We start from the raw sequence: 15,602 nt of genomic DNA, 5'->3' as shown, positions 1-15,602 counted from the left end.
CACTCTTTCTTGTACCTGTTGCCCATTTTTATGTTTTCTTTGGGAAAATGTCTGTTCACTTCCTTTGCCCATTTTTAAATCTTATTGTTTGCACTTGAGTTATATGCATTCTTTATACACTTTGGATGTTAATCCCTTGTCAGAGATATGATTTGCCTTTTCATTTTGTTGATGGTCTTATTTACTGCGTAGAAGCTTTTTACTTTGATGTAACCCCACTTGTTTATTTTAACTTTCGTTGCCTTTGCTTTGGTGTCAAATTCAAAAAATTATTGCCAAGACTAATGTCAAGAAGCTTACCCCCTATGTTTTCTTCTAGGATTATTAATGATTTCAGGTCTTACCTTCAAGTCTTAAAACCATCTCAAGTTGATTATTTTTGTGTGTGGTGTGTAAGATAGTGGTTCAGTTTCATTCTTTTACATGTGGCCATCCTGTTTTCCCAGCACCATTTATTGAAGAGATTATCCTTTCCCTATTAAATATTCTTGGTTTCCTTGATGTAAATGAATTGACTATGTATGCATGGATTTATTTCTGAGTTTCTATAATGTTCAATTAGTCTATGTGTCTTTTTATGCCAATACCATACTGTTTTGATTAGTATAGCTTTGTAATGTACTTTGAAAGCAGGAATCATGCTACCTCCAGCTTTCTTCTTTCTCAAGATACCTTTGGCTATTTGGGGTCTTTTGTAGTTCCATATGAGTTTTAGGATTGTTTGCTCTATTTGTATGAAAAATGGAATTGGAATTTTTATAGCGATTGCATTGAATCTGTAGATCACTTTAGGTAATGTAGATATTTCTACAATATTCTTCTTCCAATCTTTGAGCACAGAATGTCTTTGCATTTATTTGTGTCTTCTTCAGTTTCCTTTAATAATGTTCTATAGTTTTCACTGTACAGATCTTTCACCTTCTTGGTTAAGTTTATTCCTTAGTATTTTTTTTTTTTTGCTGCAGTTGTAAACTGGGATTTAAAAAATAAATTTCTAATAGTTTGTTGTTAATGTGTAGAAACACAACTGATTTTTATGTTTTGAAATTGTATCCTGAAACTTTATTTATTTATTAGTTCTAACGAATTTTTGGTGGAGTCTTTAGGATTTTTGATATATAATATTAGTCATGTGAAAATAGAATTTTACTTTTCCCTTTCTAATTTGGATGCCTTTTATTTCTTTTTCTGGACTAATTGCTGTGGTTAGGACTTCCAGTCCTATGATGAATAAAAGTTGTTGAGAGTGGGCATTCTTGTAAGGCAACTGTGGTAGCAGTAAATTCTCCATCCTTGTTTATCTTGGAATGTATTTATTTTACGTTTGAAAAAAAGTTTAGCTCAATATTGAATTTTTGGTTGACAGTTTTTTTTCTTTCAGCTCTTTGATAAGTCGTCAACTGCCTTCTGTTCTCTCTTGATTCAGATGAGAAGTCAGCAATTAATCATATTGTGATGAGTAAATTTTTGTCTTGCTGCTTTAAATATTTTCTCTTTTTTTTGTCTTTGACTCTCAATAGTTTGAGTATGATGTGTCTAGGTGTGAATCTCTTTGTGTTTATCCTACTTCGGTATTTTTATGCTTCTTGGATGTTTAAACTAATGCTTTTCTTTAAATTTTGGAAGTTTTTGGCCATTATTTCTTCAAATATATTTTCTGTTCTTTGTCTTCTGTTGTTCTGGGACTCCCATTACATGTATATTATTCCATAGGTTTTTGAGCCTCATTTAATTTTTTTCCTGTTTTTTTTTTTTTCCTCTGTGTATTTCTGATTGAATAACTTCTATTAAATGATCTTTGAGTTCGCTGATTCCTTGTCCTTTCATTTTAAATCTGCTGTTGGACCCCTCTAGCATATTTCTTATTTTAATGATTATACTCAATATATTTGGTTCTCTTTGTGTAATTCCTGTATCTTTATTGAGCATTTCTATTCATTGACTAATTATTATCATAATTTTCTTTATTTCTCTAAACATTTTTCCTGTAGTTCTTTAAATATATTTGTATGTTTTTTTAACTTTATTTTATTTTATTTATTTTTGTATGTGTTGGGTCTCCGTTGCTGTACACGGGCTTTCTTTAGTTGCGGCAAGTGGGGTCTACTCTTCATTGCGGTGCACGGGCTTCTCATTGTGGTGGCTTCTCTTGTTGCAGAACATGGGCTCTAGGCGCACAGGCTCAGTAGTTGTGGCACTCGGGCTTAGTTGCTCTGCGGCATGTGGGATCTTCCCGGACCAGGGATCAAACCCATGTCCCCTGCATTGGCAGGTGGATTCTTAACCACTGCACCATGAAGGAAGTCCCTATTTGTATGTCTAAAGTTTTCTTTGAAGCCTTTATCTGCTAATTTCAACATCTGGGGATACTCACTGACAGTTTCTCTTGACTGTTTTTTCTCTCAGTATGGGTTACACTTCCTTGTTTTTTTGTTTCTTTGCCTGTGCCACTTTTCTTTTGTTAAAACTGGACTCTTTAGATAATATATTGTAGGAACTATAAATTCTGGTATTTCTCCACTGAAGGTTGTTGTTCCAGTTTTTGTTTGTTGTTTAGTAACTTGCCTGGGCTAAGAAGGTGGTGGTTCCTGTTTTTGTTGGTTTGTTTATTGTTTAGTAACTTGCTTGTGAGATGTCTCCCCTATGATGTGTTGTCATTGATGTCACTGCTCCATTTTATTTTTTCATTCTTTTATTTTAGCCTGCTTCTTAAAGGTTACCCTGTTTCTGCATAGCTTAGAGTTAAGGCAGTGATTGTACAGAGGTTGCACTCAGGTACTTCAAACAGTAAGAGTTCTGTTCTCTGCATATGGACCTGTGTAGAGAAGCACATGAGAAGTTCAGGTTATCTAAAATCTGTTCCAGATTTGCTTTCTGCGAGTTCTTTGTGTCTTTCTTATATACGTGCTACTTCAGAGTTAGCCAGGAGTGTGTGAATAGTTTGGAACTACTCTGCATGCTTCAACTTCAGTCAGGAGTATACTGAGTGAGGCTAGAAGAGCTATTGAGTTTCCCGGGAAAGTGTCACTTTCACATACAATGCATTGTGTGTGGCATCTGCTCCAAATCAAGCGAGCCCCCTTTCATAAGGTGGCAGAGCTTCTGGTCCTCCCAGCCTTCCCCACACCACATTCCTGCAGGAGCTGCACATCAGCTGAGCTGTGGGGAGATGGGAGCAGCCTTCAGAAATAGCACCACAGACTCTTCCTGTTCTTACCTGAAGTTCAGCAGTTTTCAAGCATAAAAGTTTGTCATATTTTTTTATGCCTCTGGTTAAGTCCCACAGCTCTAAAAGGTTATTCTTGTCAATTTTATCCATCTTGCTTTTTAGGGAGAGGATTTGCCAACCTCTCACTCAGCCATAAGAGGAAGTCCCCATAATTTCTTTAAAAAATGTAGCTCATTAAGTCTTTTTATCTTTCCTGAATTGATCCTTGAACATAAATAGTGTCACGCTGTGGCTTTCATACATCATGTACACAGCTGCTAGAGTTATCTTCCTTAAAATATCCTTTGTGTTATTTCTTTGTGTTACCGATAGCTCCCTTCTGAACTAAATTATGTGTTAGGTGAGATGGAATTTTTGGTCACCCAAACTGTATTTGTATTCTGTTACCTTAAGCTATATGTTTATAGATTATATGGATTAATAGGACTCTGGGGTATGTCCAGATCACCTAACATTATTTTAGGGTTAAGTCTCACAGATACAGTTTTAGTTTCAGTTCTATATAACATACCTGAAGTATATCTCTCCTGACTTAGTTTTCTAATTCTACTGTATACCTGTCTCGTCAAGATTCTTCAATCGGAAAATATCATATCTTCCTTTGACATGATGACTCATATCTTCAGACAACAAGGGAAAGATCCCTGTATTTCAGATATACCCACAAGGCATCATCTAGGAAGGATCACTATTTTAATGCCTTATTACACTTTTGCTTTTGCTAATACATTGCCAGAGGGGCTCATACCGGGTTATGAACTTATGAGATGTCTCTCAAGCGAAAGTCATGCAGTTTGTGGTATTCGTGGCTCTGATTCTGTGTGTGAGTTCTTTTAGAGCATGTACACTGTCGCATTGAAGTTTAATTTATCAATGATAAAACGATCACTACAAATGTACAGGAAAACAAAAAGAAAAAAAGAACAGCTGATAATCAGGCTAATATTTACCTTGAGGGGGACAAGGTGATATATGGGTTTTAGGCTAAGCAGATATGCCTCTTAATAGTTTCTGGTTTAGATCGAGTCATTTAATTTTGTCACTCGCCATTTACTCATTTCTAAAGTGAAGATAATAATAATACTTCTCTTATAGAGTTGTGGTGAGAATTAAGATCTAGCACACAGAGGACGCTTTAAAAGTTATGTAGCCATTATTATTTATATAATTGTGTCTACACAGTTATTTCTTAATTCTTGAAACTGTGTGGGAATTCCATGTGAGCAAAATCCTAGTAAGAATTCCAAGGTGTTGACTGTCTCCATCTGAGTCTGCTTGGAGTTTCAGTTTTGAGGTTCCAAGTGATATTACTGAGTTGATTCTAGCTTAATTTGTTCAGACTGATACTGAGTAATTAATTTAGCTCCTGCCATTTTAAATTAATCTAGATGGAATTATCCAGCACATTTTCATGGAATGCGATACCCACAAAGAGCGAGATGGTTGTATGTTATGCCTGAATAAATTGGCACTGTATTACACTGTTAATTAAATTTGAAGACATCATCTTTGCCTGCATAACTTGATGTGGAAGCCATAATTCTCGTTTTTGCTTTTTTCTGCTCCTTTTGACTTTTCGTAGTGCTCTAGGTGAGGCAGAAGCTGTTGATTGCCCTTATCCACAAGTCTGTGTGAATTGTTCCCTTTCTTTAAGCAGATTATGAGACAAGGCAGTATGGATGTTGTGACAGAGGTAATATGTCAGATGATTAGGTTGACCTGGTTACGGTAAAAAGTAGTTTTTTCCCAAATACTTTTAGGCTATGAAGTTATGAATTAATTCTACCTGAATCTCCTTTACACAGAACTCCCCGAAGACAACTCTATGGTTCCCTGGAAATTTTCACTGGGGGATCCACCAAGTTTGATCACTGTCTGTGGTTCACTGGGATCTTGCAGGGAGGCAAGGCTGAGATGTCACAGACCCTGATACCTGACAAATACTTGGGCCATACATTATTTTTGCCAAAACTATTTTTGTGTACTCAATATCATGACACTGCCAATTCCTTACAGCATATGTAATGAATATGTATATATTTTGCTAATTCTCTTTTTAAAAAAATATTTATTTATTTATTTATTTATTTGGCTGCGCCGGGTCTTAGCTGAGGCACGCAGGGTCTTAGCTACGGCACGCAGGATCTTTTAGTTGCGGCATGCAGGCTCTTAGTTGTAGCATGCGGGATCTAGTTCCCAGACCAGGGATCAAACCTGGGCCCCCTGCATAGGGGAGCGCAGAGTCTTAACCACTGGACCACCAGGGAAGTCCCTATTTTGCTAATACTTAAAAAAAGACTCGAGCAGAGTGAAACTTTGCTCCAAAGTAATTTGTGGGTAGTTGAACTATAGTGGTGGTTCCAATATTTCCACCGATTTATTTCTTCTTGTGGTTTGTTTATTCATCTGTTTATTCAGATGTTTACTGAGCTGTGAACTCTGAATTTAGTGGTGAAGCGCCATAGCTTTTTTGACAGCAGGTTTCTCAATTTGAGCCCAACTTCCTGGAAGATCATTGTGATATATGACTAGAAATTATGTGCTTTACATGCAAATTAGGTAAGTGGGCCATCACCTAGAGTGTGGAGAGTTGGTTTGTTAAGCTTTTATTGAGATTGTGACAGATGCATGGGTTTGACTTAGCAATGTTCAAAAGCAGGAGGCTACATCCAATGAATCATTAGTAGCACATGTGATTTTTAACATACCTGCATATCATCTTGAGGCTCAATTCATAGCAGAAGCCTTTCCTTTGGTTTCCTTTTGAGTGTCTTGCTTTCAAAATACTAAATATGTGTGTTCTCACTAACAATGGCTCCCAGTTAAGATACATGTGAACAGAGTTGACCTAATACAATATTCCTGTTATGATGTTAGAAGGAGAGAGGTCATGCAGGGTGGAATGTCAAACTAGTATACCTCCAGATTTGCACTGGCCCATTTGAGTCAGCTGAATATTAAAATAATTAGAAAAATAAGGTAGATTGGCATATCTACTTAATATGATGTTTAAAGAAGATTGTATTACAGAAGGTGTATGCCAAGGAGAAACATGGACACTGAGCAAATCATATGAAACCCTATTAATTCACTAGGGATTTTCATGATTAACTGCTAAGTTGGCAGAGCTGTGGCTCTTTGTAGTGGTGATGTACTGCTAATTACCACTTGTTTAGCGTGCTAACAGATCCTCTCTGACTTGGACCTGTGTTGTTAAGAAAGGCACATGGGGGGCTTCCCTGGTGGCGCAGTGGTTGGGAGTCCGCCTGCCGATGCGGGGGATGTGGGTTCGTGCCCCGGTCCGGGAAGATCCCAATATGCCGCGGAGCGGCTGGGCCCGTGAGCCGTGGCCGCTGGGCCTGCGCGTCCGGAGCCTGTGCTCCGCGGCGGGAGGGGCCACGACGGTGAGAGGCCTGCGTACCACAAAAAACAAGAAAAAAAAAAAAGAAAGGCACATGGAATGACTTGAGCTTTTCTGAAGAGATTCAAAGGCTTGAGACGTGGGGAAACCCAGGCATATCTGTTTCATCTGCTATGATCACATTTAACTTGTCTTTCAAAAAGCTGATCTCTGAAAGAAGAAAGAATTTATCCTGTGATTGATGCAGGATACATATTTCCTTCTCTAAGACAATGTTCTGTTAATCTTTGGTGCAAAGTGGGATGAAGAGAAAAAGAATATGACAAGCAACACTACCTGGAACTATGAACTCTCACAGAAAAGTGTGAAAGTCTGGCAATAACCACATTTCCAGGCTGGGGAAATGTTATGATTGGAATTTTGAAGATGTATAAAGAGAAAAAAGTGAACTAAGATTTTCCTTTTATCCATCTTGATATTTCTTTTCTACAGTAGTTCATATAAGTCAGTGGGATACAGCATCATAATTATATTGGAACTGTAGGACATGCAAACATTTTAAAGGATATTGTGCCCTGTATGGTAGGTGTGATTTTGCCTGTTTCATGTCTTCAGTTGGCAACTTAAACAACAACAACATCTTTATTTTTTGGAGAAGTTTGATATCTCTATAGCTCGTGGGCATGTTGACCCTCAGTGGATATGGTGTCTTGCCCAAGGCCACTCAGCAGATGGGTGGCTGAGAAAAAACAAACCTGCATCAACTTCGGACCATCTGTTCCACTCCAAAGGATCCTGTCTTAACATTTCTTGGTAGAAGACAAGCTTTTCTCTTAATTTATATCTCTGTGATTCTGGCTTTCAATGTGAGATAGATTTTTTTAAATTAGGCAGAGAAAATTATATTTTGTTGGGATTTTCTAGTTTGTAATGCTTTGCTTTTCTTATTTGGACTTCAGAACTCTTCTGTGAAGTGTGATAAGTAGATTGCCACTTAATGGATGGGGAAGCTCAGACTGATTTACCTGGGATCCCTTGGCTGGTTATGCATTGACTCGGAATCCCGTGTCCTTTGGTACAGTGACCTGCCCATTTGCTTATGCTGTCAAGCTATCAAGATTTAATACCTCATTAATTTTCAAAATACATTTTGAGATATCTCTGTGTTACTCTGAAGGTTATTTGGTGCGCAACTGAAAGGCAGTGTAAAAAGGTAAGTTACTTGTCTTCATATTAGAAACTTAGGATTATGAAAACAAAAACCAAAGTAAAGATCTGCCGTTAGGGCTGTTACTACTGTGTCCCTATAGGCGCATTTGTTTAATTTTCCAGAAATAGGTGAAATCGTAGTTTGAGGTCAACTCTTCAAACACTGAGCGCTTTCTTTTGCAAATCATCATTTTAGACTGGTTGTGGTGGGGTGGGAGAGTGAGGGTCCAAGTTGAATAACAATGTTTCACAGTATTAAACGTGAACCAATCTTCAGGAGGCATATGGCTTGTCTAGATCCTTTAGCTGTCATGAAGAATGAAGTAGATAGAGATCTATTAACAGAAAATGATCTTCAATACATATTAATAAATTAAAATATGTAATTTATACAAAGTGAGCCCATTAATGGGAAAAGCCAATCTGTATACTTCTATGTGAGCTTACATATGTATGCAAATGCATAAAAAAAAGCCCTGGAAAGATGTACATCTGAAAGCTTATCCAGCTCCCATGTGGTTATGCCTGGGAGGGAGAGTATAATTAAATTTGGAAAGAGAGAAGTTAAAAAATTTTTCAGTATTGTTTGAATTTTCACCAAGGAAAATGTTTTTATATGTGATTTTATTTATGTGTGATTTAAAAATATGAAGTAGATTTCCACTGGTGGAGACCTGGAGATGGATATGTCACGCTGAGGGAGAAAAAAGTATGAGCAAAGGCATCAAGACCTTAAAATGGAGTGGTATGTTAGTGTGCAATTTGTACACAGTGATAAGAAGAGAGCAGGTCTGCTGTAGCTTATATAGCCCCAAATTATTGTTTGCAGTTCAGTTCAGTCAATGACATGTTTCAATAGGTTTGTAAGTGAGTTAGGCATATGCATCTGTGTATGCCAAATGGTTCGATGGATACCTCGGTTGGAAACCTAATTGATTTCACACAGACTCTCCAGTGCCAACAAAGCCAGATGCTATGTTGTGGTTATTCTTGAGAATTTTTTTACCTGTAAGATTAGGTAATGTTTGTCAGGCAGGGAAGAACGGGGACCAGTTTGTATTTTAAAAGAAGAGAAGACGCACACACAGCCATGCTGCTTGCTTAAGGTTTGTTACCTTTGCCAAAGCACACCTATCCTTATCAAATTGGTCTTGTCTCCATATGAAAAGCATTATGAACCTCCTGCCTGCCTGCTTTGGATTCTGGGCAGCCTAGATACACATTTAGACAGACCGAAGTATATACTTTCTCTGGTTTAATTTTGTATGAAAAAGAAGTGTAATGTTTAAGAGGCAGGTAGGTGTACAGGCTGAGCAGTAGTTCTTTGTTTCATGTTCTGATGTGGTCTATTTTGAAGCACCTGTAAGGTAAAACATACATTACATAAGGGTTTATTTCATGGTTTGGGAGCACGCTCATTGTAAGGGCACGTAAAGTTCTTTCAAGTTGAAGTTGTAAAAATTAAAATTCTCAGTAATAGTACTGGAGTAAAGAAAAAGACTAAGGGGGCTTCCCTGGTGGCGCAGTGCTTGAGAGTCCGCCTGCCGATGCAGGAGACGCGGGTTCGTGCCCCGTTTCGGGAAGATCCCACATGCCGCGGAGCGGCTGGGCCCGTGAGCCATGGCCACTGAGCCTGCGCGTCCGGAGCCTGTGCTCCGCAAATGGGAGAGGGCACAACAGGGAGAGGCCCGCATAACGCAAGGAAAAAAAAAAAAAAAAAAAAAAAAAAAAAAAGAAAAAGACTAAGGAAAAGTTGGTAACACACGAATTGACGCTTGCAATTGAAGTTCCCACTACAGCTGTATAGACTGTTATACTTTATCTCTTGTGCCTGGTGTTAGGGGCCATTTAGTTGATCTTTAATTAATGAACGAGACCCTTTGTTTTCCACTGACGACTTTATTTTGGGGAAGTGGGAACTAAGCCTTAACATAAATGCTGCAGTGTGGTTTAACTCTAAAATTGTCAGGGTTATTTGAAGAAATATACATCTAAATTAAGAAATACTTTTAGGGCTTCCCTGGTGGCGCAGTGGTTGAGAGTCCGCCTGCCGATGCAGGGGACACGGGTTCGTGCCCCGGTCCGGGAAGATCCCACATGCCGCGGAGCGGCTGGTCCCGTGAGCCATGGCCGCTGAGCCTGCGTGTCCGGAGCCTGTGATCCACAATGGGAGAGGCCACAACAGTGAGAGGCCCGCGTACCGCAAAAAATAAATAAATAAATAAATAAATAAATAAATAAATAAATAAATAAATAAATAAATAAATTTTTAAAAATAAAAATGAAAATTATCTAACTATAAGGATAAACAATAAAATACATATGGAGTTTGCTCCCTGTATAATTTTTAAAAAAATTTATCACTGCTCTAAGGAGAAATACTTTTAGTAGTTTACTTTAAAAAGTGACAAGTAGTTACTTTTAAAAAGTAACAAGTTTTGGTAATGATTCTGTTGCCTAGAACAACCAGAAGTTTTTCTTTCCAGTAAAAGAAACTAACAGTGCAAAGCTCTGATTTGTATTGTTTCAAGTTTTACTGAAAGGGGTAAAACTTTTTTCTTTTTTTAACTGCTCAGCTTTTCTATTACATTTATGTGTGTTTTGAGTGGGGAGGGGGCAAAGAGAGAGCGATAAAGACAGCTCCAAAAAAAGATGGGTAGGGCTTCCCTGGTGGCACAGTGGTTGAGAGTCTGCCTGCTGATGCAGGGGACACGGGTTCGTGCCCCGGTCCGAGAGGATCCCACATGCCGCGGAGCCTGCGCATCTGGAGCCTGTGCTCTGCAACGGGCAAGGCCACAACAATGAGAGGCCCGCGTACCGCAAAAAAAAAAAAAAAAAAAAAAAGATGGGTAGAGTCTCTGAGAGAGAATTGCCTTTGCTGATTGTCTGTTCATTTATTCCTGTTAAACCCCACTAACGGTAACAAGTATGTTGCTCTGTGAAAAAATGAAATTTGTTTGGCAGGATTAATTCACTTCAGATTCATGTGGTTTTCAAGGATCTTTAAAATAAATGTAAGATATTCCAGTGATTCATACTTTAACATTCTGATTAAAGTGAAGTAGGAAACAATTTAAATATACCCAGTATGTAAACTTTTCAATATTACCAGAAAGTGCCTTTTTCTTGAAAATAACTAGAACATTTTAGATGTTATGAACAGGTACATAGTTAATGCTTTGACTTTTCAAACACGATTTCTCTAAAACAGAATCCATTTAAGAACCAATTTTAAGAAATGAGTGGTGCTTCATAAATGCCATAAATGGAGAGAAATGACAATATGCAAAATGAACTACAATGGCTCGCTTATTTTGAGTTCTTGTTATGGTCTTGACACTGTGATAAGCTCTTTACTTAGATTATCTCATTTATTTTTTCACAGCAACCCTATGAGGATGGTATAATTATTATCCCATTTTTCAGGGAAGGAAACTAAAGACTAGAGAAGTTAATAGCTTGTGCGTAGTGAGGCCAGGATTCCTGCTTGCTTAGGTGATCTGTTTATAGAATCCAATCTCTTAACTATTATAATACACTGATTCTAAAGCAATTCATGAAATCAGTTCAGTGGTGTGTTGGCAATGACTCTTAGAGTTTCCTGAGAGCTAATTGTTACATATTTAGCAATCTTGTGAGCTGATTTGTAAACTTTTACACTTTGAAACGAGCCATAATTGGAGTATTTACACTACAGAAATGGGCAAGTCAAGGCTTTTTATTTTTAGAAATTGGTTCACTAGCACAGCATTTCTTAACGTAGTTCTCTACCAGTGCTATTTGTCAAAGTGTAGCTTCCAAACTCTCACAGTTTAAATGCATATGAATGGAATAAACACTTGCCTTAATCAATTTTTTCCCAGTAGCATTTGTCTTAGTGTGATAAATTGTTATTAATATAGTTAGAACTGAGAATATTAAATTTAAAAGAGCTTATCCTGAATTTCACAGTAGAATAGAGTCCCTTTCCAAGCTTCCAATCTTTTATCTGAGGATTTTGGAAAGAAAGCCCTTGTCTGGCTGACTGCTGTCAGTGGAAACAATCAATAAACATTCTATAATCGGAATAGAAAAGAGTTTTATTTGAGCCAGACTGAGGCCTATAGCCCAGGAGACAGATTCAAGAAACACTTGAAATGTGTTCTTCATGACTACAAAATGAGGGGAGGCTTATATAGGCAAAATCCACAAAGTTACATAAGTGGTTTGCCAATTATAATTGGAGCTGGTAAGAAGTAAGGGTGCTTGTTAAGCCAGGATTGGTTGAGGTCTGAAATGGTTGAATAGTTACAAGGGGAGACCTTGAGACTATAAAGGTGCAGCTGGCAGCAACTAACAGATCTTGTTTTGAGAATAGCTGGTGAAGTCCCTGAGTCTGATACAGTTCACAAAATTCAGGTTCTCAGTAGTACAGGAATGTGTCTGAAACCACATGCACAATGGCTATCTGGCTCCATTTTGAATGCCTAAACCACAGTTTTATATCTTGTGAGAACAAAGGACAAATATTAAACAGGGGTGCATCCCTTCAAGGTTTCAAAAGGGAAAGATTAGCACGTATACAGCAACTCAGCATGACCTTGCTGTCTGGGAAGGGAAACTCATCTTTTTTTTTTTTTTTTTTTTTTTTTTTTATCCTTGCGTTATGCGGGCCTCTCACTGTTGTGGCCTCTCCCATTTGCGGAGCACAGGCTCCGGACGCGCAGGCTCAGTGGCCATGGCTCACGGGCCCAGCCGCTCCGCGGCATGTGGGATCTTCCCGAAACGGGGCACGAACCCGCGTCTCCTGCATCGGCAGGCGGACTCTCAAGCACTGCGCCACCAGGGAAGCCCTGAAACTCATCTTTGAAGGAGTATTAGCATTGGCATTGTAGGGATAAAATGCCCCCATTTCCTATCTTCAAAGTGGACATTCTAAACAATCTGGTAAATGCATTTTAAAAAAAATGGTCAAAGCAGATGTACATTGCATGTTTGACAGACCAATGCATGCATTGCTAACTATTCCATTTCGCATGAAGTTCAAGCCAAATCATGTATAAGCCAGAATGACTTCCCCATACCTCAACGTGTGAAAATTTCTTGCATTACTGCAGAGTATAAAAGTAGTAGTTGCACCCAGATTTGAGAGATTCCTTTGACTACTAGCTGAGATAGTTTGAGGAGGAATGGAAAGAAATTGGGCTGGGGGCCACAGAAGCCCATGATAAGAGGATAGAGGAATTCAGAAAACGGAAGTTCATTAAAAAATAAAACAAAGCAAAGCAAAACATGGGTGCCGGGAAGGTTTGTGGAGTATGAGTAACTAGTGATTATATGCTTCTTTTATCCATAAAATAATCTTAACTTCAATTTTAGAACCCTGGTACCTAATCTATCCTAGAAACCATAAAGCGTCATTCTCTGCTGATAAGGATCTTTTTATTGGTAGTGGCTCAATTTAGTAAATACTTTAGCACTGTAAATTGTAATTCTGATGCACTGCATCAAGTTATCAATTTATCCTCCTAATGTTCTTTTTAAGAAGACATATTCTCGCTTGTGTTTTGTGTTTAATGTATTTATAATGTTCTTCTGTTGTGAAAATGCTCCTTTGAACATCTTCCCATACCCAGCTGGATTGCCTCCTGAATCCTGCTTATCTAAAGTAAAAGCATGCATGCACGATAATGCATTTGTTCCTAATTGGGGTAGTTCTCTCTAACTTGACAGTCGGTTCTTATCCTGTTTCCTTCACCTCCTTGGTAGTTACTTGTTGGGATTTTCAGAATTTATGGGGTTATTACTTGATTGGAATGGAAGTTGATGGGAGGAAGTAGAAAGGAAAAGGAATGAGTGAGAAGATAAAGCAGTACGCAGACACCGAATAGAAGTCAAATTATTGCATCCGAAGTTCGAGGCCAGATATGACACCCAGCTTGAGGAAGACAAGCTAATCGTCGTCTTTGTGGATAAGGACAAGCCTGTGTAAATCAATATTTTATACCAATCAATTTTATGTTTGCTTAACTTCGCTCTTAATTTGAGTAAAGTATTTTTCTGTCCTTTTAATTTTTTATCAGCGAAGTACTTGATAGACTAGAAATGAATGCTCTAGAGTCAGAGAAATCTGGCTTTTTAGTCCTGGCTTGAAAAATTTAGTAATTGTGACTTTGGAAAAGTAACCTAACTTCTCTATATTCTTGTCCACACAATAACAGTAATAATCCTTACCGTAGATGACCACAGGAGTTATTGATAAAGCTCTGAGTGCAGTGCCTAATCAGAGTAGGCGCTCAGTAAATGGTAGCTTATAGTTATCCGTAAATTAAAATGTGGATTAAGTGTGAGCGGTATAGACAATGTATTTGGATGATTTGGGAGCTCATATTAGAGAATTGACAAGTACTCTTTATTCTTTCTGTGAAAGAAACTGAAGTATAATAAGGTAAATTGGGTCTGGATGCTTGATGATGATGATGGTGGTGGTGGTGGTGGTGGTGATGATGATGATGATGACGATGATGATGATGGCGGCTTTCCTTCTTTCTGCACAGAATGTCCCCCCAGACCTCTCCATCTGCACCTTTGTGCTGGAACAGTCCCTCTCTGTCCGGGCCCTGCAGGAGATGCTGGCTAACACTGTGGAGAAGTCACAAGGGGCAAGTACTTAATTTATGTTGTCTTGCAGTATTTTAATGAACTCAGCTACTATATGAATGATTTCTTTCACAGCTTTTGGAGATTTTCTTTTGACCAAAATATGTAAATCCCTTTTAGTTTTGATTTTCTTAAGTTTGCCTTTCTGCTTCATCCAGCAGGTCTGTTAATGTCTTAAAGAACTTAAAAAAAAAATCCATCCTCAGGGTGATCTGTGTCCTTGAACCTCATGCTTATGTCAGTGGTTACAATAGAATCTTCTCCTTGAGCATTTGTGTTTCTAACGTTTTTGGAGCTCTTATTTTGACTCTTTCAATTAATTGCTTTATGCATGGCTGTCATTAATCTTTATTTCTTTCTCAAATGCCTCTAACCATGTGACTGTGTCCTAAGCTTCTTTATGGCAAGTAAAATTTCATGGCACTCATATATTTGAAGTAACGAAATTATGGTGTTACAGCTTTAGTCAGTTGTAATTTTGCAAATAGCTAATCATTTTCTTCTGAAAATTGAAATTTTTATTCTGTCCCCTAATGCAAACATTTTTCTTTGAAAGCTTATTTGGTAATTTAAATTATGTTCCATTCTATGCTGTGAGTGATTTCTGGGCTACTGCCCATTCTTAGCCAATTCATTAAATTTTAGAATTAAGCAGGAGAATGAATGGTCAAATTTTTGTTTTCTGTTTATTTGTTTGCTTGTTGCTATAATTACTGCAGTGTATGGTTTAATAAGCTATACTATTTCCAGGAATAAAACTGAAAATGTTTATTTGCCATTATTGGTCCATGTGTTGCTGTTTTTGTTGCTAATCATTGCTCCGGTTTGGATAAGTAAAGAGATTAAAAAATGATAATATATGGTTTAACAGAAAATGAGTGATCACTTCTGATGTAATGTATTTTCATTAGCCTTGTAGTTTTTTAAATTTTAGTGTCACACAGCTTAGGACTTTAATTGGTTTGTACATTAATTTTAAATTGATTTAAAATTTTAATACTATATGATACATATGTATGTATGTATGTATGGAGGGGAAAAGTACGTTTGTAAGTATGGAGGAGAAACTTTAGTGATCTTTATTTGATATAAGACTAACGGCTTAGTTTTTTTTTTTTTTTTTTTTTTTTTTTTTTTTTTTTTTTTATGGTACGCGGGCCTCTC

At 37.7% G+C, this 15,602-nt stretch overlaps 1 protein-coding gene across 1 annotated transcript in view; it reads left to right on the top strand.

Annotated features, from left to right (window-relative positions):
• RYR2 (ryanodine receptor 2) overlaps positions 1–15,602 on the top strand; it is a 523,123-nt gene that overhangs the window by 38,203 nt on the left and 469,318 nt on the right. The window contains exon 3 of the mRNA XM_007452954.1: positions 14,336–14,444. Coding sequence (XP_007453016.1) covers positions 14,336–14,444 — 109 coding nt within the window. The remainder of the gene's footprint in view (positions 1–14,335; positions 14,445–15,602) is intronic.

The sequence above is a fragment of the Lipotes vexillifer genome, unplaced genomic scaffold (assembly GCF_000442215.2).
Source record: "Lipotes vexillifer unplaced genomic scaffold, Lipotes_vexillifer_v1.1 scaffold1088, whole genome shotgun sequence".
In the NCBI taxonomy this organism is placed as follows: Eukaryota; Metazoa; Chordata; class Mammalia; order Artiodactyla; family Lipotidae; genus Lipotes; species Lipotes vexillifer.
This window is presented reverse-complemented; position numbering and strand designations above follow the sequence as displayed.